Source organism: Episyrphus balteatus, chromosome 1 (assembly GCF_945859705.1).
Source record: "Episyrphus balteatus chromosome 1, idEpiBalt1.1, whole genome shotgun sequence".
NCBI classification, from domain to species: Eukaryota; Metazoa; Arthropoda; class Insecta; order Diptera; family Syrphidae; genus Episyrphus; species Episyrphus balteatus.
Window position 1 is genome coordinate 136,442,380 of NC_079134.1, and position 26,848 is coordinate 136,469,227.

Sequence of the window (26,848 nt, forward strand, 5' to 3'; positions counted from 1 at the left end):
TTTGATTGAACTTACAATTGATAGATCGCCGTGTTTATTTAGACCTTGCACGCATCTTCCTGCGTTTACGCTTCAACCTACGCATACGCTTCTTACGCCACTGTAATTATTAAATTTAAAAAAACATTTTTATTAGTTTTGAAACAATGAAACACTTTAACTATTTTATCAAAAGAAATAGAATGAAGTCATCCAAAAAATGAAAAAAAAAAACACGTGTTTCCACATTTCTTTTCTTTCAATTTACAAAACAATTCCATTTGACATTTGGAGAATTAGTTTAAATTTATAAATTAAATTGGATGAATTCACTTTATTTAAAAAACACTTTGAATTTATTTAATTTCTTTTTCTAATAGGAATTGTATTAAGTTTTTTTTTTTCTCACCTTAGCTCTCATTTTCTGTTGAAGTTAGGAAAGAATTGCTGGAGCAACTCTTCTTTACTGGTCTAGTGATTGAGAACGAAAGACAGATGAACGGAAATCATTTCCTATTTTGTGCTCTGTGGAAAATTTTCGTAGTCAGAGCTACCAACTGCGTGTGCGCTGAAATGAAAAATAATTTGAGTTGTTTTGTGTTCGATGGTAGGTGGCAGCAGAGTAGGTTAGAAGAGAATGTGGAATAAAAGCTGCGTTCAGAAATAGAATACAATTAAAAAATATGTTTGGTAGTAATTTTGCAATTTGATGTATTTTCTGTAGGTTCTGTTTTTAGGAAATTTCTATGGAGAAATAAAAAACTTGCTTCTATTTAAATAAAAATGAACATTTTTTTTAATATTGCTTTATATGAAATCAAGCAACAACAAGCAAGAGAAATTTATTTTATAGTAATAATTTGTAGTGGAAACTTAACCCAAGTAACAATTTTACTTGCATAAGGTCCATTTTGTTCGATTCCACAAGCTATAGTTTGTATACGTTTAGTTTAAGGCTTATTTACGCAAGTCATCCATTTTGGAAAGAAAGGAGGTCTCCTTAAGGCTATCTAGGAGTGTTAAGAAGAAGTCTTGTAAATATCAGTTAAAGAAGACCTTTATAAGACCTGGGGTCGAATTACTGCATACTCTCGTTAACGAATGGTTGCTATCCCAACTAGCACAACAGCTTCTATAAATTGAGATTTCGCAGGTCCTGCTTTGTATACAGCTTGTATTGAGCTTGCTTCAGAGTTTAATCGCTTATAGAAGCTCGAACTTGTTTAATAACTTGTAACAAGTTGTTTAAATACTGTTAAAGAAACTTAAAAGAAGAAAGCTTATTTTTCGGATAAGCTTGCTTAGTGAATTTTTAGAGGCTTTACAGAAATTACCAAGTTTTTATTTGATTTTTGGTTTTGATATTGAATAATCTAGCTCGGACACTTTTTGGTTTTGACATTGAATAATTTAGCTCGGACATTTTTTTCTTTGACATTTCTGCTATTTGAACTGATTAAGTTTTTGATTTCATTAATAAATATACTAGGATGGCCGAGTGGGTAGAGTGATGGACTACTACCAAGCCGATACGAAGTTCGATTCCTGGGTGTGGTAAAAAAATTATATAGGTACTTTTCAAATTATTATTAATAGATATACTAAATACTAATGGAATGTTATATATAATATCAGGTCAAAAGATAAAATGTAGCTTTTGTAATACCTTAACCGAAGCTGAAATGTTAGTTGGGATGTATCCCTATCGTTTTCTAATAATTACATTACATTATTACATTACATATTAAACTAGTCTGAAGATAAATCTCCGGACTAGAAACACTGCAGCTTCGGAATCTAGGTCCATTTTGCTGATACAACACAAGACATTAATACAACACAGAAAGACAAAGAGAGAAAGAACGAGAGAAGAACATACAACACTGAACTACGTGGCACAGAGGAGGAGACATAGTTGAAAATTGTCTCATGTTATCGCACAGGTGGCTTCAGTTAAGCTGGCGATTTAGAAAAAACTTCTGAGCCGACCGCTGGGTTTGAACCCACGATGTCTGGCTCTGAAGTCATCCATCTATTCCTCTGTGCCATGGCCACCTGCTCTAATAACACTGGTCAACAAAATTTGACTTTTTTTTTGCCACAAGAACCAAAATATACTTTTCTAGTATTTTTCGGGGTGCTGAATCCGAATCTGAAGTCAGAAAAATTTGATTGGCCTCCGTTTTTGAAATATTACCATTATAAAATGCTGAAAAACGTCATTTTGGCTGTTTTCGAGGTTCTGTTTTTATGTGGGGTAATTCATTAGAAACAAATTTGTAACGGTTATTATAAGAACTGATATTCTACTTTCAAAAACTGTTTAAATTTTCCCGATATCTCTTTTATTGCTCGAGATATCTTAAGTTTCAGTTAATAAGCCAAAGAGAAACTAAACTTAATTTAAAGATTAAGTCACTGGTCACAGAACTTTTGCCACAAGAACCAAAATATACTTTTCTGAAGGTTTTTGGGTTGCTGAGCACGAATCCGCAATCAGAAAAATTCTATCAGCCTCCGTTCTTGAAATATAACCGTTATAAAAAAAAACCTTTTTTTTTGCATTTTATAACGGTAATATTTCAAGAACTAAGGCTAATAAAATTTTTCTGACTGCGGATTCGAGCTCAGCAACCCAAAAACCTTCAGAAAAGTATATGTTGGTTCTTGTGGCAAAAAAAGTTTAATTTGGTTGGCCAGTGTTGTTTTTGATTCAAAGACCGCTGCTTAAATTTTAAATATCTCGGGCAGTAAAACAGATATCGGAAAGATTTAAACATTTTTTGAAAGAATAAAATCTTTTCTTATAGCCACCGTTACAAATTTATTCATAATGTATTACCCCACATAAAAACATAACCTCGAAAGCCGCCAAAATTACGTTTTTTTACATTTTCTAACGGTAATATTTAAAAAACGGAGGCCAATAACAATTTTCTGACTTCAGATTCGAGTTCAGCACATCAAAAACTACTAGAAAAGTTTATTTTGGTTGTTGTGGCAAAAACCTTGTTGACCAGTGTAATTAAATAGAGACAGTAATAGTCAAAACGTTAACGTTTGATTGTAATCGTGTGCCGTAATCCGACCTCTGTTTGAACCATTCTAAAGAAGCCTTGTATTTTCAAGTGACAGAAGGCCTCTATAAGACCTGTTTCAAGAGGTTCTTGTAAGTATGCAATGTTTTCACCTGTTAGTATGCAAAGTTTTTATCCTGCAGATATGCAATGTTTGTAACGCATTAGAAAAAAACATTGCATTTCAATGTGAGGTTTCAATAAGCTCCCAATTTTCCACTCATCTTTAATATTCGAGCATGGTCTACTGGTAAAGTGCTGGCTTGGTATGCAGAGGTACGTGGGATCGATTCTTGGCAGGGCCATGTGATGAAAATAAAAAATGTGTTCTTTTTCAATTAAAATAATATTCTCATCATTTCAGAACAACAGAAAAAGCAGTGGAATTTCCAAAAAAGGAAAAGAAACAAAATAGGAAAAAATTAAAATAAATAAAATAATATGTAGAAAATGCAAAACAGAAAAAATCAAAATAAAATAAAAAAAAAATGAAATAAAATTCAATAATCTCTTTTTTTTTATGCATAAATTCAACATTTTCTACAACACCTTCAACAACTTCTATAAGGCCTTATTATAACATCCTACGCAAGTAATCCGGTTTGTGCATTAGATAAACCCTCTGCAGGAAGACCTCCGTGAGGCCAATTTAAGCTGTTTGTCATAAGCTATTAGCTTGTGCATTACCTGTGAAGGAAAGTCCTATGCAATTTCGGTAAAATGCGCCAAAATGATTCGCATAAGACCTGTCCTTCTTGTTATGAAAGCCAAAAAATAGCTTGCATTGCCCCTTATGAAAGCTTAACTGTTACTTACAAATTAATTAATTTGTGAAAGTTAGAAAATATTTGTTTTCCCGCTAGCGCTGCTAGTTTGTTAAAAAGAGTACACAAATTGCATCATTTGTTTTAATTTTCCGTTCTTTAAAAATAATAAAAAATGCGTTTGATAATTTTCATTTGTGCTTTTTTTCACTTTTTAAGCAAAAGGCTTTTAAATTATTTTTCTTGAGCTTTGATTTTTGTACCCAAAGTGCTTGTGATACCAATAACGTTCCTATACCATTTACAATAAAAAATCAACAGTAACGAACCAACTAACAATTTCGCTACTATAATGATACTGAGAAGATTCTCGTCATGATTACTTCACACCCGTAAAACTCGTATAAGACTCATAAGAATCAAAAAGCCAACCTCCTTTTTTCACTTTTATTAAACTGTGCAAAGAAGTACAATGTAAGACTCCTTTAAATATTCTCATCAATTGGGCTAAGCAAAATGTTGTCAAACGTCAAACTGTTCACATTGAAGACACTGACATGGAAACTTTTAAAGTTATGTTTTTAATTCAATTTTAAAGTTCAAGTGACTTTAAAATTTAATTATATTCAATCGCTCCACTTAAAATAAAAATAATTTTTATTATTTTTTCTTTTTTGTTATGTTTTTAATAAAAAATAATCAACTAAATAAGAGTCTTTACACAGCCACCAACAATTTGCCCAAAAAATTTCATACGAAAATTAATTAAAAACCGTGCTTAGTGAAATTTAAAATTTTTATCAGGTTTTTCAAAGTGAGAGTTATTGTCAGATTTTACTTTGACAGATTCGCTTACATCCCAAAAGTGGTGCTCGATCCTATAAGTGTGCAAAAAAGCGCACTCTGTAAGATTTCGGTAAATATTCTCATCAAGAACCAAAAGCGGCCAGTGGCGTATTGAGGGGGGGCTCAGGGGGCTCAAGCCCCCCCCAAGCCATCCATATCATGTTATTTTTTACCTAATTTCATTGTAATGTATATGCTTGACTGAAACTTGTTCGTAAATCTAATAGATTTAGAGGCAGCTCAGATGCTCGAGCACCCTCCAAATTCTGAAACGGATATTTGTGTTGGTTTGAGTAAGAGCCTTAGCTGTAGCTGGGGGTTGGGTGGTTTTTTTCGGATTTAGGTCCAATTCGAAATTCTTCAGATCACTTTTTAGTATAATACGTACGTCGAATAACATCACCGTTTAATTTTGCAAAAGTTCTTATGCAATCTCAATAAACACTTTTTTCAAAAATTATATACTTCTCAAAGCTATTGGAAGTAGAAATATTTGATATCTCAAAATCTTAGTGGTCAACATATGTAACTAATGGTTTCTTTCAGCAAATGCCAGTTTGGACTTCGAATTCGGATTAAAAAAGCAACATATTACGAAAAAATATATATTTCGAATTAAACATCTAAAATAATTTAATGGAAAATTAGTTTCTAGACTTTCACTTTCTGCATTTTTCACTCGAATTCTGATCGAATTCAATTCACATTATTTCGGTTTGTAAATTTTGTGCCTTTTTCAATGAATCTATAGTTTTTGGACAAAATATTATCATAATTTATTTGTGTCTAATTATTTTTTCTTTTGAATTCGTTTCCATTAAAATTGCCGATAAAATTGCATCCAGCAGTAATAATTTAACTTCAGAAACAAAATTAAAAAGGATGATCCTTCAGCTATGACAGTTCGAAGCAATTTCGAAGTTTTTGAAATTAATCCAAATGAAGAAAATGATATTTTATTTCACGTGAAATTTAAAAGTGGTTTCAATTCACTTTCGGTCAAATTGCGGAACATGGGCGTTTATATCGAAAATGGTGTTTGTCACACAAGAACTTTGAAAACAGGAGACAGTAGTATGAAGCTGTCGACGTCGAGAGCAGTTAAATGCTACTATACCACTTTCAGTACTGCAGCACAGCGCTTCACTCTCGATCAAAGGTGAATAAATTAGAGAGAAAAATTTTTCGTACCCCTCTAAAAAATGTTTGAAGAATTTTCTAGCCCCCTCCAAATTTTTTTCTGGATACGCCACTGAAAGCGGCACTCGCTTTTATAAAGCTACCACAGAATACTTATAGTGTGCTATTCAATACAATAGAGACGATGAAGGAGAAATAGAAAAAATAAAAAGAATTGAAATTGTGTTGCATTTATATCAACTTTTATTTAAAAGTTAAATTATTTTTATGAACCAAATTTATGCGATAAGCTAGGATGGTACTATTAGTTTAAAAGATTAATTTTACACCAATTTTAACTGTTTTATTATTTTATTTTAACTAGAGATTAGATTAGATTCTTCCTTTATTCTTTAGATAAATTGCAATTTATTCGATTTACAATGCTACTGCCATCTGCTGGAAATGACATTTCAATAAAATAAAATAAAATAAAATAAAATAAAATAAAATAAAATAAAATAAAATAAAATAAAATAAAATAAAATAAAATAAAATAAAATAAAATAAATAAAATAAAATAAAATAAAATAAAATAAAATAAAATAAAATAAAATAAAATAAAATAAAATAAAATAAAATAAAATAGAATAAAATAAAATAAAATAAAATAAAATAAAATAAAATAAAATAAAATAAAATAAAATAAAATAAAATAAAATAAAATAAAATAAAATAAAATAAAATAAAATAAAATAAAATAAAATAAATATAATATAAAGAGAAGATGTATCAAAAAGATTTACTTACAAAAAAAAATTGAGATATGAAATTACAAAAAATACATAATATTATGCAAAATATTAGACAAAAGTAAATATATATTTACATATGTAGATACAAGAAATAATTTTATGTTTAGTTTTAAAATTTCAAATGGAAAACCGAGAAACCTGAGGGATTGAGCAATTTTAATGATTTGCAACACACAAACTAGTAATTTTAATGATTTAAAACATACAAATATCAATTTTAAAGATTTGAAGTATGAAGATATATTGATTATTACAAAATTTCCGCTTTGCAAATGTTAATTTTCTTCATAACTGATTTTGAGCATGGGTGATTATTTACCTGAAATAAAAACTATGGGAAATTAAATTTTATTAGGAGTTCAATAAAAAAAGCTTTTTGCAAAGGCTGTCCTGCACCAATGACGATCGATGATAAAAAAAATACTACCGACAGCGTTTTTGTATGCTGTCGGCGGCGTTTTTTAAAATCTTTTTTGTAATGACTTTCTTTTGAAAAGTCAAAAGCTGCAAGAAAATTTCAAAAAAATAGTTTTAATTAATGGCAGCTTTGTTAAGGAAATAGTAATCTAATGTCGGGTTTTTACGAGATGCAAGAAACAAAAATGTCGAAAAATATCTTAAGAGAAAAGACTAGAAAAAAAGAATTCCAACAACAGGCATAAGTGTAAAAAAAGGAGCCAAGTTCTCCTATGCTGAAGTTTGAAGTTTGTCAAGTATAATCAATCAAAATTCAATTTATAAAAATTTGAAACCAAATCTTTGAACTTTTAAACTTTTTTTTACCATCCTAGAGTGAGTGCCACCTTAACAAATGTCCCGTTACTGGAATGTTGCAATTATTTAAGTACAATAAATTAAACGATTCAAAGCTTCTTTTTCTTATTTTCAAAAATGGTTTTGGTCAAATAATAAATGATTAGATTTGATAACAGATAACAGAATTTAACAGTTTAAGGATAGATATATTTCTCTAAAATCAAGTTCGACACATGTCCTGCATTTTTTTGTTTTTAAAATTGTCCTTAAAAATGAATTTAAATGATAAAAAATATGTACATACACATACATATATAAATATAGGTTTCTGCATAAAAGAAATTTCAAAAGCACCGAAAATGACGATATAAAATTTTAATGCAAGAAAATTAAAAAAAAGAAAGAAAGATAAAATCCTCTGGCACTTTCCATACCTTTATAATAAAGTGCCCATCAGATTAAAGTTAATTTAAGCTCTGTGTATATGTGTCCTTATCCTTATCCATATTCAATTTTCATTTCTCCGTTGAAAAAAAAAATAATTTGCATACTCGTGTTGTACAACAACAACACAACATCTCTCGACCTTTTTATATAAAAAAAAAAAACCTATTAAACGAACACCCATTTTAAACCGACACAATATAAAAAGGCACCACAAGAATATAAAAACCAAAATGGAAATTCGCCTTCCACTTTTGTCATTAAGTTTTTCCAATTTAATTGCATTTTAACACTCGGTTTGACATTTGTCCTCTCTTATTCTTGTTTTTTGTTCTTTTATTTTTTTGCAGACCTTTTGTGTGGTGTCAAAGCGATTTCGGAAAAACTACATTCATCGGTTTACCGGAACTAAGAGCCTTTTCCTGTTTCATCCTTGGAGTCGTGGTCGACGTGTATGTGTGTACATAGCGACGAATCAATATTTTGATTACTGTGTGATGGCTACAATACTTTTCAACTGTATTTTTTTAGCCAGAACAGAAACATCCGAAGAAGCAGAGTAAGTATTTATTTTGTTTTTAAATGGAAATTTAAATTACTTAAAGAAGAGTACAAAAGTTAAAGAGTAAGTATCAAGGAGAATAGGTAGGTATACTTTTTACTGAAAGAAGGAAATAAAATAGATATAAACATAAAAGGTCAGTTTTCAGCTAACCAAGTTAGCTCAGCAGATTCAGTACTAAATCAGTACAAAGGTTTGAAATATTAAAAAACAAACTTCTTGAAAACGAATTATTAGTTCATAGAACCTCATAACCAAGAGAAAGTTTGTTTAACCTGAGTTAAATCAGAGTTAAATCGAAGTTTGTTATTCATACAAATTAAATTAAACCCGATTTAATTCAGAAATTTTTTATACCGTCAAAAAGCTATTGAAATCATAAGGAGTCACTCATGGATGAATTAAAGCTTTAAACACTTTCCACTAAACTTGTCTTCTGGTTAAGTTAAGTGGATTTAAGTAAGCTTTCAAATACATAATATTGATTGATTTACAACCTAAAGCAACGACAATTATTATTTTAATATAAATTGAATTTATTCCCACAGATACATCTTCCTCGCTATTTACTCCCTTGAGATGTTCATCAAAATCATTGCTAAAGGCTTCCTACTTAACAAATACACATACTTAAGGAATCCATGGAATTGGCTGGATTTTATTGTAATAACTAGCGGCTATGCCACCATCGGAATGGAGGTTGGCAATTTAGCCGGTTTGAGAACATTTCGTGTACTGAGAGCATTAAAGACTGTTTCCATTATGCCGGGTAACAAATTTTACAGAAAAATTATTTCAGTATCTTTATTTAAAAAATAAATTAAAATTAATTTACAGGCCTTAAAACTATTATAAATGCGTTATTGCATTCATTTCGACAGTTGGCCGAAGTAATGACACTAACGATATTTTGTTTAATGGTTTTTGCACTATTTGCCCTACAGGTAAGATTAAGTTTTTTTTTTTCAAAATGCCATTGAATTTATTTAAATTTGTATATTTAAAAGGTATATATGGGCGAACTTAGGAATAAATGCGTAAAAAATCTTCCAGACGACTGGGTCAATTTAACAAGTGCAGAATGGAAAAGGTAATTAGATAATGTAGTTCAATGTTATCAAAGAATTTGCATCCCCCATTTACTTATCAAGAATCTTATAGTAATTAAATTAAAGCAGAAATCTTACTAACTATATTAATGAGTATGTATTTAGCAAGAGTTTTTCTTAATTAAAATACGTTAGCTAACAAATTAATTACAAACAAAAATATTTTATATATATGAAATGGATTATTAAAAATATGCGGAAGTATACATAGATTAATCTTTGAATGGTGATGATGCCGTATAACAATTTTTTTTTTCGTTTAAATGAGTTAAATATAGAAAATCGTGTATCTATGTGCTTTGTTATCAGCTAAGAGCCGAAAAGATTATTGTACAACAAAAAGCAAACAAATATACAGATATCAGATACAGAAAAATGTATATTATTTTCTATTTGTTTAGTTTTTTAAGCGTGAAATTCACAACATAAAATATCAAAACTTTTGGTTTGGGTTGCCAATTTAAAACAGAAAGTATCTTAAATAACAACTTTTCTGGAATGAGTGCTATTCAATCATTTTGAAGAAGAAGGAGCTTATTATTTTTCTTTATTGCAAAAGAGTTGTGTTCCGAACTACTAATAATAACAAAAAATACTTTTTCAAAAATAAGTAAAACTAAAAAGGGGGTTTCTTGTAAAATAAAAAAAAAATGATATAGAAATCGGTTATGGAAAAAATCGAAAAAATTTTCGAAAAATAGTTATTGAATTCCAATTTTCAATTTCTTGATACCTTTTCAAATAACAACTGTTTCGAAAACCACAACTAAAGATATGACCACGATTTTGTATCGTCGTTAATTTATACAATTTTGTTAGTTCGTTGCAGTTTTTGATATCCATATATGGCATGAGCGTCAATGAAGTGGTTCAAAATCGCAGTTTACGCTACACATTCTGTTTAAGTCCAACATATTAAGGATCATAATGATGCAAATATAATGAGCTGTCTCAAGAACTTAAAATATGAAGTTAAAAACCAAAAGAAGACAAAAAAAAATATTTAAATTTAAATTCTCTTTTTTTTTGTTTCTTCAAATTTTTTCAATGAAATTATAATAATTTATGAGGTTCAGTACTGCCAATAGTTTTCTTACGTTACACTTAGCGTTAAAAACAAAAATAACTGGGAAATATGTTATATATGTTATTTAAAAAAAGTATAGTTTAAGTTTCTCTTTTTGGTATAAAAAAAGCACGTATACGCCACAGTGAACTTCAGAGTTTTAAACGCTGCATATTTTCTAATGTCTGGGAATGCGCAAATAAAGCACCACCATTATTTTAATTAAAAAGCATTTGAAAAAGAATTTCCTTTTTATTTTTTAATAAAAACAAAAATAATCTTGGGATCAAAAAGAAACACAATATCTGTCGATTTGAATAAATTTTTCTCAAATGCGTGTAGTTGGTATATCTTTAGGTAAATTAATGTATGTTCAGCCGTAGGGTATGCAAACGGTTTTGTTTGAAAGAAAAGGTTCTAGATGGACAGGAAATTAGTTGTTTTTTCAGTTCTGAAATCTCCAACTAAAACGATGTTTTTGTTAATATAATTATGAAAAAAGCGGCTCATAAAGACACAATCTGATTTTTTTAAGGAAATGGTGGATGGTGGTCATATTATGTTATTATTATTACAACAAAAACATAACTGCTACAAAAGAGCCAAGTTCTCCTATGCTAAAATTATGCTGGCACAAAAAGTAGGTACAGAGATGTAAAAGTATACCAAGTTCTTAATTTTGGTTTTTAATTTGTATCAATTAAATTTTGATTGTTGACTTGACAATTTTTCTTTAAAGCCTTTGGCTGCCATGGCTATCATTTTTGGGCGACACCCTTTGTGAAATATTAGAGCACTAAAAAGCTGGCAGTCAAAGGGTTAATAATCGTTTTAATTATCAATTTTTAAGGTTATTTGAAAAAATTTCGTAGTAAACAAAAAACAAATTTTAATTAATAGGTAGTTTTTAAAAGAAATAAACTATTAGAGTCACCTCTAGTCGTACGTTCAATTGTTATGGTTAAAAATAGTGAAAATTTAGGCAATAAGTATCAAAAAGAAGTAGACTTTTTTTAATAGATTCATCATTTTTATACCAAACACCACAGATATGTAGATGAGGCTAAATTAAAATAGCTAAGTATTAGTTAGCTAGAAAACTTTTCTTGCCGATCAGATTGATATTGTTCTGTGTGTATGGTTTTAGTAAATTCCGAATAACTAGGCTTTTCTACATCATATTTAAAATCTATAGCTCATAGCTGTGGCCGAATTACGACAAACGTTCGTTAACGTATCGTCGCTTTGTGTCCTTATTTTTTGTTTACTGATTAAATAGATACAGCAATAGTCAAAACGTTAACGTACCGATCTTAATCGTGTGCGTGATTCGACCCCTGAGTTTTCAAATTATTTCTTCGTAACTTTCTTTTAATTTTAGACATTCATGAAAATAAAGATCTCCTGCGTAGGTAAAACGGTAGAAAAGTTTCGCAAATCTATTAATTTTGATAAATACGCAAACAGTTGAATAAACAGTTTTTGAACAACTTATCAAAAGCAAGCTTTGTAGTATCTAGGTCTTGTTAAAAAGTTGTCTTTATTTAGCTGTTCTTTCATTTGTTTTTTTTTTTTTTTTAGTTTAGTGCAAATTCTTTCTTCATTTTTTATTTACTTTACTTTAAAACAACAAAAATAAACAATGTTGTTAACAAAAAAATATGCTAACTTTTGTTTACAATTCCAGTTGGGTGAATGATACAGAAAATTGGCTGTACGATCTCGAAGAGTTGCCAATGCTATGTGGAAATCTCACTGGAGCCAGGCACTGCCCAACAGGTTTGTTTTTTAAAACAAAAAACTGAATAGCTAGTTAAAATTAAGATTTAACCTAATTTACGATAATATGTATCTAAACTATAAATCTTAAATATTTCATCTTTATTCAGGATACACGTGCCTTTGTGTGGGTGAAAATCCCAACCATGGATACACAAATTTTGATAATTTTATGTGGTCCATGCTAACGACTTTTCAATTGATCACCCTCGATTATTGGGAGAATGTCTATAACATGGTACTTGCTACATCAGGACCCATGAGTGTATCGTTTTTTACAGTGGTTGTATTTTTTGGCTCATTTTATTTAATTAATTTGATGTTAGCCGTAGTAGCGTTAAGTTACGAGGAAGAAGCCGAAATAACAAACGAAGTAAGCTTAAGACCCATCAAATCTGCCAGTCCCAAACTTATCTTTAACTTTTATTAGGAACGAAAAAAAGACTTATTGGATCATCGTGAAGATTCAACTTTTAGCTTCGACCCGTCCATATTAAATGTAAAAAAACTAAACAAAAACTACAAAAAGAAAATCGACTCACGGAAGGGTGTACTCCTGGCACAATACAGTAAAAAAAAGACACGTCGGAAAAAGAAGGGTAAAGATGGTGCTCCTAACGAAAATGGAAATGGCCAAGTAAAAATTTTATTTTACAAAAATTGACAGTTTAGAATTGATTTTGAACCGTTTTTTAGAGTCAAAGCCGTTCGGTGACCCCAAGTCCGAGCCCGAGTCCTCGACATAGCACCGACCGGCCGCAGGCGTTGAATATTCCAAATCAACGTCCTCGGGGTATCTCATTTCAAGATGAGCAGAACAAGAATCCAAACATGTTATACCCCTCAGGTGAATAAGTTTTAAGCTAAATCCTTAAATTAAATTAAAAAACTAATAAAAAAACACGCTTCATAACAGACTACAAAGGTCAATTACTACCTGGCAGTCGACAGGCCAGTTCAAATGCCAGCGAAGGTGGCGGAGTGAATCGAGAATCCTCATTGGATGATTCTGGTGTCGTGGACGATCATGAGGAACAGGACACAGGTAATGAAATGGTGAACACATCAGCGGTGGAGTTACAATCCGATTTAACTCCGGTTACACTTGCCTTATCACCGCGCGAGGTTCGTTTAATTAAGTGCAATGGAAATATTGCACGCATTAAGAAGCATAACATTTATGCTTTGCATCAAGAATTTTCCTCGGAAATAGTTGTTATAGGTACATAGTATATAGTTTAGCGTAAATAAATAAAAAAAAAAAACATTGACAAAAAATTTTTCATATATTTATTTGCAAAATTTATACTTTATAAATTGCTATAATTTAGCTTTACAGCAAAATGTGTAAATGTATTTGTTTGTCTTGCATTTTTTTTATATTTTCTTCTTTTACTTTTTAATGCTGAAACTACTACTGTACACAAAGATGATCTTCCTGATCGAAATTGTGATAGATGTGTTCAATGTTGCGTTGACTACGAGGGTTGGCTGCAATTTCAAAATTGTTTATATAAAGTAAGTATGATACTCGTATCTTTTTATTTAGTTGTTGGACAAAAAGAAAATATAAAAATAATTTTCAAAAACAAAAAAAAAATAAAATCGTATAACTTTAAGTATCATTCCCCTCCAAAAAGGTCAAATTTTATCTAGGTTGGTACTTCAAAAACTCATAAGACTCAAAGTCTGCAACCTGCAAGTCAAACTGGAAATGTTGGCGTATGAAACTAAATACCAATTATACATACTCTTTTTTTGCGGATATACATTTCGTGAGCACAAAGCCAAAACCACGATTTATGAACTAAGGGTTTCAATCTGTTAAATACAAATCCTTAGAGTCTGTTAATCTCTTTCAAAATACCAGTAAGAAGACATTTCATTTCGACCTTAATGTTACTATTAGTGTTATCTTTAAGGTACAAATGCTTCGCAAAAATCTGAATTTATTTTCTGAGAAAATCAATAACTCAACTTTAAAAAAAGTTTGCGAAGGGGTTGTCAGTAAACAAGTCATGTTCAAAATTTCATTTACATATCTAAAACATATTTACGGGAATGGCTTTGTGTAGACCAGAAAAATTAGTTGTGGTGCATATTTTTTCGTTGAATTTTTTGAGAGTATCATGCAAAAGTTTGGAAAAATTACTTCCGGTTAAGAGTCAATGGCTACAAAATAACGCAAATAAAAGAAATAACAATAAATACAAGTTTAAAGATTTGTTCGTAAAATAGATTTTTTTAATGTGAGCAGCCAGTAGTTTGTTTGTCTTATGTCTGGGAATCTGCGAAAGCCAAACACATACGGAACTGCAATGCTAAATGCATGATGAGTTGCATGGGTCAGTTGGACTTAAAATTGTCTGTACCCATGCAACTAATCATTAATTAACATTTTTGCTTTTGAACCTATTCAGATGAGCCAAAAAATATGCTTGTTTTTATGAAAAGATTTGGTCCAGCTACCGTGTGAGAAGAACGGTAGGCCCTAAGACAATTTTTTTTTCTCCTAAATTAAGCGCATAATGATGTTCCCTTGTCACAATTATGTATAAAAAGGATGTGCCATTACAATAAATACCAAGACAGGCTAAAAGTAAGATGATACTAAAATGTGAACCTATTCAGATGAGTACAAAAATAACACTGTGCAAGTTTTTTCAAAAAAATTTTTGATTTTTGAGACAAGTGCGCTGTTGACTGTTCCCCCCTATTTCGGACCTGAGAAATCGATTGGCATCATTAGTTTTTGCGATTTATCGGTACGACTTCGAACAAAATTTTTTTCGGAAGTTTTTTCAATAATTTTAAGCATTTTGCCCGGTTTGAAGTCATTTTTCTTGTTTATATTTATATTTATTAGACTCAAACTTTATTTACTACCAGCATAAAACAAATAAACAATTTTATGCAATTTATTTAACAATTAAGCAAGTTTTTGTTGAAAAAATTCAAAATAAATTGGATTTGTTTGCATTGTTATCGTTTTATTATGTTTTAGTGGAGTATAACTAAAGCAAATTACAGATTCAATTTTGATAATTTCTGTTCTTAAACGTCGGCAATAAAAAATACTTTTAAATCCATGTGTTAAAAATTGCCGGTGTTGACGTTTTGTTTTTTAAACTAAAAATACATTTTTTTCAAAACTTTTTTTTTTTTAATTTCATAAATAAAATGATGTATAAGGATTATTTCGATTATTTAAAGGAAAAAAATATTTGTGAGTGAAGAATAAGATTAAATCGTTTACGCAATAGGAGCATTTTCTTACAAATCGGCTTCAAATGTAAACAAATGTATTAAAACACAACGGCAACACATTCGTTACTAAGATATGCATTTTCACAAAGCCAGTAGTTTTTGCTGGTAGCTGGTAGTAAATAACGTTTGAACAGAGAAAATAGCAATATAAACAAGAAAAATGACTTTAAACCGGGCGCATTATTGAAAAAAACTTCCGAAAAATCGAAAAACTATTGATGCAAATCGATTTCTCAGGTCCGAAATAGGGGGGAACAGTCAACAGCGCACTTGTCAATGATTTCGACTTACACAGTTTAATTATTATGAATTTAAAAAAATCGTCCTTTTTCCAAGAAAATGTGAATATAAAATTTGCCTTCGGTGCTCGTACTAAAACGTAAAACGTCAGTTATTGTTGACTAGATAGAATAAAAATAAATAAAAAATAAATAAATAAATAAAAATTAAAATAAAAAAAAGAAAATGAACGAATGAGACTCCTCAAGAATTAACCTTAGATAGGCTTTGAGGAGATACACAAGTCTCACTTTGATGACAAAATTTAAAGAAAAATTATGTTATATTACAATATACAATATACATTTTTAATAATTTAATTTTTGTACAAAAATTACATGAATAACATTTTTTTTTACAGATTGTTAGAGATCCATTATTTGAATTAGCAATAACTTTGTGTATAGTACTGAATACCATGTTTCTAGCCATGGAACACCACGGAATGAGTGAGAGCTTTCGACAAGCATTAGATATAGGAAATAAGGTTGATTTAAATCTAAAAATTATTCTTTTTTTTTTTCATTAATTCTAATTAAAATGTCTTCTAATTTAAAAAAGGTTTTTACTTCAATATTTACGTTCGAATGTATTGTTAAGCTGTTGGCGTTATCGAAAGAATTTTTTCTTTGTGGTTGGAATATTTTTGATTTAATTATTGTAACAGCCAGTCTACTGGATATTATTTTCGAACTAGTTGATGGTTTAAGTGTGTTACGAGGACTGAGATTGGTAAGGCATTGATTTAAATTGAAAAACCCATAAAAATATATGAATTTAATTTAAATTTTAAGCTGCGAGTTTTAAAACTCGCCCAATCATGGACAACAATGAAGGTCCTCTTGAGTATCATTATATCGACCATTGGTGCACTGGGAAATCTTACACTTATTTTAGTTATAGTCATTTATATATTCGCTGTGATTGGTATGCAATTATTTTCAAAGGATTATACGCCAGAAAAATTCGATCCTGATCCTGTGCCAAGGTAAATATAAATTGAAAAAATCAATCACTTAAACAAAAATGTAATATATTATATTTTTTATTATAGGTGGAATTTTAACGATTTTTTTCATTCATTTATGATGATTTTTCGAATTTTATGTGGTGAATGGATTGAACCTTTATGGGATTGCATGAGAGCTGAAGAAGAGGTAAAAAATATAATCCATATTATCGTTATTTAAAACATACTTTGCAATATTTTTAAATTAAAAAAATAAAAACGCTTAAATAAACATAAAAATAAGATTAACATTTTTCGATTTTGAAGGTTTCATTGTTGCGCTTTCAAAAATCTTTGATGAATTAGCTTGCACATTCAAATAATATTTTGTGATTGATTTACTTTTTTCTTCATTTCAAGCTACAATTATTTTTCAACAGCAAATAATATTAAAAGCTGCAGATAATTTTTTGTTTTATAAATCATTTCATTATTTTCAAAATATAAGCTTTCACAAAATTTATTAAAACTATGGTTTTAATAAATCAATTTTTAACCCAATTTTAGCAAGGAGCATCAACGTGCTTCGCAATTTTCCTTCCAACTCTGGTGATGGGTAATTTCATGGTGCTAAATTTGTTCTTGGCCTTGTTGCTCAATAGTTTCAATTCGGAGGAATTGAAATCGAAAAAAGAGGTAAATTTTCAAATACAATTGTTTTTTCTATTGATATTTTCTTGAATTAGGTGTCTTAGTGTGTGTGTATTTTTTTTTTATTTAAAAAATTACAAAAAAGAAAAAAATTATTAGGAAATAATTGGATGTTCATTATGGCTAAATTTTAGTATATTATAAATGTGTTTTAATTGATTTCGTTGTCAATAGAAGTTCGGTGTGAGTGTGGCAATCGCACTTATGTTAAAACAAAATTTTTAAAAACATTTTCGTTTTATTTTTTTTTTATTTTGTCTAAAAACAAAATCTTAACTAAATAAAAAAAAATGTCTAACTTTATATCTTGTGACAATATTTATTAAAAAATATCCTTACCTCTAATTTAAAAACCACTACTTAATATAAAAACCATAAAAACTTTTAATCAAAAACTTTAAAAAAAAAATTTAAAAAAAAAAAACAATTTCTAACATTTTATCGTCGCATGTAAATTAAGCTATAAAATTATATATTTTTAATTAAAAAAAAAATCTTTTAATATGTTGTTTGTCGATATTTTAAATTTTTCTATGTGTGTTTTTATTGATGTGCCTTAAATATGTGTGTATCTGAAAAAAAATGCAAACAAATTCGCACTAAAAAAAAAAAACTTAAAAAAAAAACTGTTTGCTAAACTGATTCACCTACTCAATGTGCACCGTGTCTCTCAACTGTCTATCTATCGAACAGATTTTCAAGAAAAAGGTAATTCTTCAAAAAGTAGTTTGTAACTCTTTTTTTTTTAATTTTCAAAACTATAAAGTGCTAGCTATCCCTTTCTTTTAGTCGTATTTTGAATGACCTGTATAGTAGATGCTTAGTTTTTTCAGTTTGAATTGTACATAAAAAGCTTTGATTATTTATAATTTGTTTTATAAGAAATTAGACTACAGAAATTTCACATAAATGACTTTAATTGGATAATGGAAAGTATTCAAATGCAATTTGTTTTAAAAATCAAATTTTACATATTTATGTGAATTTTATTTAGAAGTAAATTTTAGAATTATGCAAAATATAAGAAAAATATTTTTTTTTTTAATACAATTTGTACTAAGTCATCTTTGAATTGAATCGATTTAGGAAGTTGGAGAAGAATCGAAACTTGCACGGAGTATAGAACGAGTGAGAGATTTAATAAGAAGAAAACGACAAGCTAGAAAGGAGAAAAAGGAACTCAAATATGCCACAAAATTTGAGCAGGTTGTGAGAGAAGCTCAAGTGGCATCTGTTAAACAAACAGAATCAGAAACAAAATTCCATAGGTTAAGTTATCAAGTAAGGAAAAAAAAGAAATAAATAAACAAAATCGTTGATTTTTTTTTTTGGTTTTGTACCTATCATTTTTCTAAATTTGTTGGTAGGCTGATCCAAAGAACGATGACCATGAGCCATGAAATCCCTATTTCCCATAATAATTTATTTAGTTCGATATTGTTTTAAAATTAAAAAAAAATTTTTAATTTTATTTTATTTTACTTATTTTAATTTTATTTTATTTACAAGTCAATATTTTGACAGTATTTTTCTTAAATTTTATTTTAAGGAATCAATGAATCGTCCCGTCTCGGGGTCAGATTTCGGGTTTCAAATTCCATTGAGAGAAGGTCTACATACTATCATCGATGGTGGTGAATACGAAGAAGAATATAAAGAAGGCGATGAAAATATCTGCCTAAATGATGACAATAATCAAAAGTACGCCACAAAACCAATTTTTGAAATTTAAAAAAATAAATTCTAAACCTTTTTAATTTTTAGAAACGATTACACCCTATATCCTCATGTAGAAAGAAAGTTACTACATCAAGTGTCTTCCGGTTTTGGTACCCAACAGAACGACAGCCGTGACGAACCAACGTTCACCGAATCCATAGAGCTGCGTCTGATGGGCCAGTACAATTCAACAGATACCGACCCAGGTGACCAGCAGAGTGTTATATTTCAACGTGCTGATTCGTTACGCCAACACGACGAGGCTTACCTTCAGTATCAGAAATCCCTGCTAACTAGATCGCCAAGTTATCGCAAATCACTCGATCGTCTATCACAATCGAGTGAAACATCACAAAGATCACTTATACCATCGAGGAGTAAGTCTGAAGATGAAAACATTCAGAATTACGATCGTATGACCATTAAACGAGTGTCCAGTGGACATTCGTTGAATACCATCTCCATAGAACAAGATGATTATATGCATCAGGGGAATCTGCGGGACGAACTGCTTAATTGCGATCAAAAAGAGTTGTTTCAGTTCCTGCAGGACGATGTTGACAATAGTAATAATTACTTCAGTGAGACTGTTGGCTATGGCAGCGCAGTGATCGAGACTGAGACCGATAGTCTGATATTGGACGCCAAAAAAGATGCGAGCATTTTTTCACCGCCACGAAAGACTTCATCAAGTAGTCTTAAGTCGAATCTTAGTTATATTTCAAATTCTATTTTGCATCAAATTGAACAAAGGCGCAATGGAAGTATCTGTGAGTCGATCGATAAGGTATTCGGTCGATCTGAATCTCAGGGAATCTTCAACGGTAGTGCCAATGGTGATGATTCACATGACCAATTGCCTCTTGTCGGCAATTCGGAATTTGATAACATCATTCAGAGTTTCGAGAAAGAATTGGAAGAAATCAAAAAATCAACGACATCTCTGGAACGAAGACTATCAAATCTGTCCGAACCATCGCCGGCTGCAGATGAATGCAATAAGGATATACTCGATCACATCGCTGCCATAGAAGCTGATCACGCTAACTACGAAGTAGCTTTTGTACAGCGACGTCATCACCCTAATTCTCATGTTGATCGTAATTCGGTTAAGATCAAACGTCGTAGTCTTGAAAAACAACGAAAAATCGACGAAGACTTTAGTATCTCGAATGAGATTCGTAAAATCTGTGATCAGATGCATGCACCGTTTGCCGAAGTTGGCAGTACATCGCCATTTCTTCGGCGAAAAAACGATCTGTTCAGTGCACAATTTGATCGTTTCAAACGTTTAAGTCTGATCGAACGTGTTGACGAACTTCCTGAGGATGAAAAGTTTGCGATTCGTATCGAAAGTGAAAAACTCCCTCGCAAATGTTTAACTGCCGATCTGAAAATTGACAGTCTATCGCTCAAAAGTACCAATAGCTATGAAAACCTTCTCATACAAAAGCAACGAAATCAACTACAATCAGAAATCATTGAACAACAACAACACCAACAAACTCAAAGAGTCGTGCCACCAACTCCACCACAATCATTGAAATCGATTACACCACAGAAAAAAATGAAAACGCCCCACCCAAAGGCTGGTGACTTCAAAATGGAAGGCTTTAAAGTGCATCCACAACCTTTCGACAAGACCACCTCAATAAGCTTAAGCAATCAATGCGATTATACGTCTGGGGCAAATGAGGAAGACAAACCTACCACCATGACGGGACAGAAGTCCACCTTTACGAGACTAACAGAAAAACCATGGCATTGTTTGGTCTCCTACGTGGACGATCTTACCGTTGGTGGGAGACGTAACTCGCAGGGAGCATACAATGATCCCATGTCTTTTCCCAGTTTTGGCACTGTAAAGCCGCCAAAGGTGCCACAGGACTGTTTCCCACAGAAGTGTTACGATCAGTGAGTTACGATTACGATTTTTAAAAATTAGTTAAATATATGTTTTGTTAAATTTTTATTTGTGTCTTTAATTGCAGTTTATTTTTTCGATGTCCTTGCTTTATGTCCTGCATGGATACGAAATGGGCAAAAAATTGGACCCAAGTGAGGACGGCAGTCTTGACGGTTGTAGATACCCCAGCCTTTGAGTGGTTTGTTCTGGTGCTTATATTTGCATCCAGTATAACATTATGCTTCGAGGACATCTACTTGGACAACAATAAAACATTGAAAAGAATACTGTATTGGACGAATTTTTCGTTCTGTATAATATTCGTCATTGAAATGGTGTTGAAGTGGTTGGCACTTGGTTTTTCCAAGTATTTCACGAGTTTTTGGACGATATTGGATTTCATTATTGTTTTTGTAAGTAAAGTAGTTTTTTGAATTTTAGAAGTTTATAAGATTTAAAGTTCTAACAAAACTTTTTGTTTCTTTTTTAAAGGTTTCTGTGTTTTCCCTGCTCATCGAAGAAAATGAAAATTTAAAAGTACTACGATCACTTCGAACACTTCGTGCATTGAGACCGCTTAGAGCGATTTCCAGGTAACAATATTGGTTTACGATTCAAAATACTTGAGCTTATTTGTCAAGGCTCTTGAATGTCTCTGTGTGCACTTAATTTTTAATGTCAAATTTATTTATAGAAGAAGAAAAAATCATTTATTAATGTTTTTTATAAATGTTTATATTTTTTTTTTAATAAGAAGGACTCCAGGTTCCTGACACATCAAATGCAGTGTTTTTAAATGTTCACTTTAAATACTCAGCATTTTTTTTATTCCTAAAGAATTTTATTGTTTAATTTTCAAAAATGCATGCTACAACTAATATTTATATTTTCAAATAATATTTAGGGCCAGTTTGTTGAAAGTGGGTTAAATCGTCAATTTGGTAACTACAGATTACCCTTAATTGAGAATTAAGAATCCTTGATTATCACAGAGCGTTTGTTCACATTTTTTCCACCTTGGTTAATAAATCATAGTTTTTCAATAAATCATTCCATTTTCCAATCTACCTGTCAGTTTGGCTGTCGAAATTTAATCAAGGATTTAGCTTTTTTTTAATTTTTTTTGAAGTTTGTGATATTTTGAATTTTAATTTGAAAGCGTTAACAGTAAGGAAGGTAAGTAAATACTTATTTATTTATCTTTTTATATTAGTTTATTTATGAATGTGTATATGTTTTCAGAAATATGTCAAATCGCTCAAAGAGAACATCAAATTTCTCCAAGGCCGAAGAAGAAAAATTGATTAATTTGGCGTTGCAGAAAAAAAGCATATTAGAAAATAAAAAAACAGACGCAATCACGTCCAAACAAAAGGACGCAGCTTGGGAGGCCTTGGCGGAAAATTTCAATGCCACATCGGAAGGACAAGTAAGTTTTTAATCTAGTTAGGTTTTTTTGTTTCTGAAAATCATTTTTAATACAAACAAAACTTTAAAATATAAAAATTAATTTTTCAGTTGAGGACAGGGAAAGTACTGAAGGACAAATACAACAACATAAAAAGAGCTCTTCGCAAATCAAAGGCTGACCTGCGCAAAGAAATATTTCTTACAGGTGGTGGCCCACCACCCCCAACACAAAAAGAGCAAAGTCCCCTGCTCAATGAGCTTAGCGATGTCATGGGCATTAGTGTTGATGGGTTGGCATCCAGGTGAAAAATCCTATGTTATTAGTTACTTAATGATCATTATAGCATTGATTATGTTTGTATTTTATTTCTAGAAATGATGATGATGAAGTTTTATTTGAAAAAGAGAAGATGGAGGTTGGGGATGCTGATACAAATGTGGCCGATGAAGATATTCAACATTTGTTGGAAGATATCTTAAGCACCGAAGAGCAACCCATTGAAGAAAAACCATCCCTTAATTGGCAAGGTTATAACCCCGAAATGCTGCGAACCAAACGACACAAGTGTCTTAACAAAAATAAAAGAAAAAAAGTAGAAGACCCTGATGACATAAACGAATTAAAGAAACAAATATTAAAGCAGCAATTGAGAAATAATCAGGAGGAACATCAACAAAAGCTTTCACAGGGAGCGGAGGAGCACCGCCTTAAAATGCAAATCTTGGAGGCCGAACTTTTAGCCAAACAAAAATAGCCATTTTAATTTAATAATTCATTATTTATTTATTTCAGTTATTTTTAGTTATTGTTATTAGTTATTGTTATTAGTTAGTTTTGTTACTTCATATAAATGAACTTATCTAAAATAATTTTTAATAAAACAAATGATATTATATTAAAATACTATATCAAAATCTTTTATTCAATAATTTTCTTTGATTTGGCCAACAGTGTATTGTACTGGTTTTAAGATGTATTCAATGATGTATTGGATTGAAGTAGTGCCGGAAAATAACCGGCTAATAACTCTGTACGAACATTGTTTCTATTATCTGGTGCTATTCTGGCAACGTCAAATGATTCAATGGGTGGTATGTTTGCTTCAAGCTCATTTGGTGGAATCTCTTCATTAAAATCGACAGCTATATTATGAAGAACTGCCGTTGCAACAATAACATCTTGGACAGTTTCTGTTTTAATTCTCATTTGAAGAGATAAAACAGGAAAACGTCGTTTCCAAACACCGTATTTCCGCTCTACAACATTTCTACTTCTTATAATTGATTCGTTATATAATTGTTCTACTTGGTTTGTACATTCAAGTAATGGTGTTGCCATGTACGGTGTATTGGAATAACCTGAATCAGCTACAACAATGTATTTTTTGTAATCTTTTCGCTCCAGTTTCATTTTTAAAACTGAATTGTTGAAAATTGTTTGATCATGGCATGATCCAGGCCATCTCGCAACAATATTCAAAAATTTTAAATTGGCCGAACTTACACTCTGTACATTTAGAGAAAAATATCCTTTTCTGTTTCGAAAATGTTCTGCATTATCCCCACCTTAAAGAAAAAATATTTTATATTTTTGAACCAAGTTAACTATTTCATATAATTATATTAACTTACCAGGAGATTGTATTTTCACGTGAGTACAATCTATTGCTCCTATTGTTCTCGGAAATTTGGCAAGATTGTAAAACGCGTAGCTTGCTTCGGCCATCTCTTCATCAGAATCTGGCATTTTTATAATGTCTTTTCTCAAGGACGCAATGGCAGAGGAGACTCTTCTTACAACGAGGCAAACTGTTGTTTTACAAACTCCAAAAAAATCTCCGACGGAAATCAACATTGTTCCTAACGCATAAAACCGTAGCGTGATAAGGAGTTTTGCCATTGGAGTTATGTTTCGACTTCTAAAAAAAATTTAATACAATTTTAGTTTAAAGCAAATTAGTAACGAAAACCTTTCACTTCTATCTACCAATTTTGGTCTTATTAATTCTAAAATGTTTGCCACAGTTTCCTTCCGGAACCGAAATCGTCGAAAAAAGTCAATGTCGTCCCACTTATTGAAATGATCCAATCTTTCGTGCATTTTATATTGTCGCCTTTCAATAATCAAAATTTCTATATCTTCTTCATCTTCACTTTCACTCCAAGAATCCCAAATACAATTTCCAGATGCACTAAAATAATAATGCAGTTTATATTTAGAAACGTATAGGTGCATAATGTAATAATTTTAACAAACTTACTTCATTTTATTTTGGTATTCAGCGGGAGTTATGCACAAATTTTTATTTTTTTGTTTAAAACAGACGGCAGCTAAAGAATATTTATTGTTTTTTTTTTTTTTTGGCAATTCGTGCTAATGACAGTTTTCATTTTGGTCAAAATCAAGTATGAACAAACTGAATTCCAGTAAATCCTTGATTAAATGGTGCTAATCGAGCAAAATTGGATGATTAACGAAATCTCAAATTAACTGCTCAAATCATAGATTCTGTGATTACAATTTTTGTGAACAAACGAATTCTACGATTATCAACTGGAATAATCCTTGATTAAAGATAATCGAGTGTCAACAAACCGGCCCTTAGTCTTTTTTATTTATTTTATTTTTAGTTTTGTATAATTTACCAATTGGTTCGTTGGTCTGCTTCTAGTTTGATGTTTATTCATCAAAAAATTTCTAATGTACATAATGTAAAATTTATAGTTCGCAAAATTGAAGACCAAAAAATATTTTATTGGTGTTATTCTTATTAAGTCATATTATTTTGTCATAAAATTCAAAAATTTCTGGGGAATGTGGAAGAAGAAAATGCTAGAAAAATTTAACCTGGTGTGAGAGCAGCAGCAGTTGTTAATTAAATTGGTATCAAATACTAAGCATTTCCGTGGTCAAACAAAAATTCTTGTTCAAGTAACGCTGTCTTCCAATGAGGAGAAAATTTAAACAAATTACCTCCACCTTTAACAAAGTCTAACTACGACGACTGGTATCTTCTCTTTTAAAGACGATTGTCATGATCTCAATTGGGACCATATTTCTCCCAATTTATTTCCATATTTGAGGCTCGCCAGGTTGACCTCAGAAAACGTCAGCAATCTTTCCAGTTTTGAATTGTTCTGGCACGTGTTCCTATGCACCTTTGAACTTTATTCTTATTATTATTATGAACGGAATTTGAATTTTATAAAAAATTTCAACTAAACCTTTTAGAAACTGAATTTACATGAATTTATATTATGTATGTTTTAAAGATAAAATAATTTTCTAACGAAGAAAAAACTCTCGAATTGTTACGCGTACTAGGTTTCAAATTTCGCACAGTGATAAATACAGGAAAATCTTTTTCTTTTAATGCAGAACTATTTTTCCAAATCTTTTTCTTATTACAAAATATGTACACGCTTTTCTTCGTGGTCCTCTCCGAAGTAAACATTAAGGATTTCATATTCTCCTCCCCAACGCAAAACCGACTTCTTTAACTTCTGTAAAGCTTTATAGAAGCAAAATTGTTAGTTCAGAATCTATCCACTTATTGTTCGGTGGCAGTGATGTTATGTTTGAGAACCGGGTGTCCTACGTTCAAGTCTGTATTCGCTCACCGAATTAACACTCTGTAGTAACTGCTTGAGAAGATATAGAGGTCAGCAAAGCTCCCGAAATTTGTTTTTTTTTTTGAAGATTAAACATTAAAGACACAAAAGTTGAAAGCATTTCAAAAAATGTAATAATCTTTTTTATCAAAAAACAAAACCGACTTCCATGGATCAAAATTGGGTTTTATGGTTTTTCTAATAGTTCCTGTGGTTATAACTGAACGAAATTGAAATGGGACCACATTGCAGCCACCAGCTTTCCAATACAAAAAGGAAATTTGTTTTTTTTTTGAAGATTAAACATAAAAGACACAAAAGTTGAAAGCATTTCAAAAAATGTAATAATCTTTTTTATCAAAAAACAAAACCTACTTCCATGGATCAAAATTGGGTTTTATGGTTTTTCTAATAGTTCCTGTGGTTATAACTGAACGAAATTGAAATGGGACCACATTGCAGCCACCAGTTTTCCAATACAAAAAGGATTATCAAAATTGGTTCACTCAGTCCAAAGTTATGAGGTAACAAAAAAAAAAAAAATGCAGGCGAATTGAATACCTCCTCCTTTTTGGAAGTCGGTAAAAAGGGATAAAATGGCTAATGGAAAGAGGTCTAAAACGTTTAAGTTATTTTGATCTTTACAACTACACTTAAAGCTTGATGCTTTTATTGCATC

At 30.6% G+C, this 26,848-nt stretch overlaps 4 protein-coding genes across 8 annotated transcripts in view; 2 read left to right on the forward strand and 2 right to left on the reverse strand.

Moving 5' to 3' along the window:
- Nucleotides 1-25,797, reverse strand: part of LOC129921030 (mitochondrial thiamine pyrophosphate carrier) — a 138,051-nt gene extending 112,254 nt beyond the window's left edge. For 2 of the 3 annotated variants that reach the window (XM_056002651.1, XM_056002652.1), the window contains exons 1-2: nt 389-539; nt 16-100 (exon numbers count right to left, since the gene is read on the reverse strand). The gene's annotated coding sequence lies outside the window, so the exon portion shown is untranslated. Of the gene's footprint in view, nt 1-14; nt 101-388; nt 548-25,531; nt 25,724-25,782 lie in introns of those variants that run through there. The other variant, XR_008773451.1, reaches the window with a different exon arrangement.
- LOC129921025 (sodium channel protein 60E) overlaps nt 1-26,848 on the forward strand; it is a 264,152-nt gene that overhangs the window by 224,671 nt on the left and 12,633 nt on the right. For 2 of the 3 annotated variants that reach the window (XM_056002640.1, XM_056002642.1), the window contains exons 4-24: nt 8,151-8,359; nt 8,911-9,131; nt 9,200-9,306; nt 9,370-9,452; nt 12,225-12,316; nt 12,427-12,689; nt 12,747-12,953; nt 13,013-13,163; nt 13,233-13,538; nt 13,746-13,834; nt 16,224-16,349; nt 16,424-16,594; nt 16,657-16,850; nt 16,917-17,019; nt 17,379-17,507; nt 18,216-18,230; nt 18,609-18,803; nt 19,072-19,223; nt 19,287-21,155; nt 21,233-21,560; nt 21,640-21,740. In XM_056002640.1, the coding sequence (XP_055858615.1) occupies nt 8,151-8,359; nt 8,911-9,131; nt 9,200-9,306; nt 9,370-9,452; nt 12,225-12,316; nt 12,427-12,689; nt 12,747-12,953; nt 13,013-13,163; nt 13,233-13,538; nt 13,746-13,834; nt 16,224-16,349; nt 16,424-16,594; nt 16,657-16,850; nt 16,917-17,019; nt 17,379-17,507; nt 18,216-18,230; nt 18,609-18,803; nt 19,072-19,223; nt 19,287-21,155; nt 21,233-21,560; nt 21,640-21,740 (5,111 nt within the window). The remainder of the gene's footprint in view (nt 1-8,150; nt 8,360-8,910; nt 9,132-9,199; nt 9,307-9,369; nt 9,453-12,224; nt 12,317-12,426; nt 12,690-12,746; nt 12,954-13,012; nt 13,164-13,232; nt 13,539-13,745; nt 13,835-16,223; nt 16,350-16,423; nt 16,595-16,656; nt 16,851-16,916; nt 17,020-17,378; nt 17,508-18,215; nt 18,231-18,608; nt 18,804-19,071; nt 19,224-19,286; nt 21,156-21,232; nt 21,561-21,639; nt 21,741-26,848) is intronic. The other variant, XM_056002641.1, reaches the window with a different exon arrangement.
- On the forward strand, nt 22,078-23,344 carry LOC129921034 (myb/SANT-like DNA-binding domain-containing protein 4). Its single transcript, XM_056002657.1, has 3 exons — nt 22,078-22,576; nt 22,666-22,859; nt 22,931-23,344. The coding sequence occupies exons 1-3, from the start codon at nt 22,394-22,396 to the stop codon at nt 23,310-23,312; spliced, it is 759 nt and encodes a 252-aa protein (XP_055858632.1). The 5' UTR covers nt 22,078-22,393; the 3' UTR covers nt 23,313-23,344.
- On the reverse strand, nt 23,506-24,481 carry LOC129921033 (putative nuclease HARBI1). Its single transcript, XM_056002656.1, has 2 exons — nt 24,190-24,481; nt 23,506-24,123 (listed from the first exon to the last, which is right to left on the reverse strand). Exons 1-2 carry the CDS (start codon nt 24,455-24,457, stop codon nt 23,525-23,527), a joined length of 867 nt encoding a protein of 288 aa, XP_055858631.1. The 5' UTR covers nt 24,458-24,481; the 3' UTR covers nt 23,506-23,524.

Coding starts and splice junctions, on each gene's coding strand:
- LOC129921034 (XM_056002657.1), top strand. CDS start 22,394: ATGTCAAATCGCTCAAAGAGAACATCAAATTTCTCCAAGGCCGAAGAA. Junction 22,577..22,665: donor ATGCCACATCGGAAGGACAA/GTAAGTTTTTAA, acceptor TTAATTTTTCAG/TTGAGGACAGGGAAAGTACT. Junction 22,860..22,930: donor GTTGATGGGTTGGCATCCAG/GTGAAAAATCCT, acceptor TTTTATTTCTAG/AAATGATGATGATGAAGTTT.
- LOC129921033 (XM_056002656.1), bottom strand. CDS start 24,457: ATGGCAAAACTCCTTATCACGCTACGGTTTTATGCGTTAGGAACAATG. Junction 24,124..24,189: donor CGTGAAAATACAATCTCCTG/GTAAGTTAATAT, acceptor TTTTTCTTTAAG/GTGGGGATAATGCAGAACAT.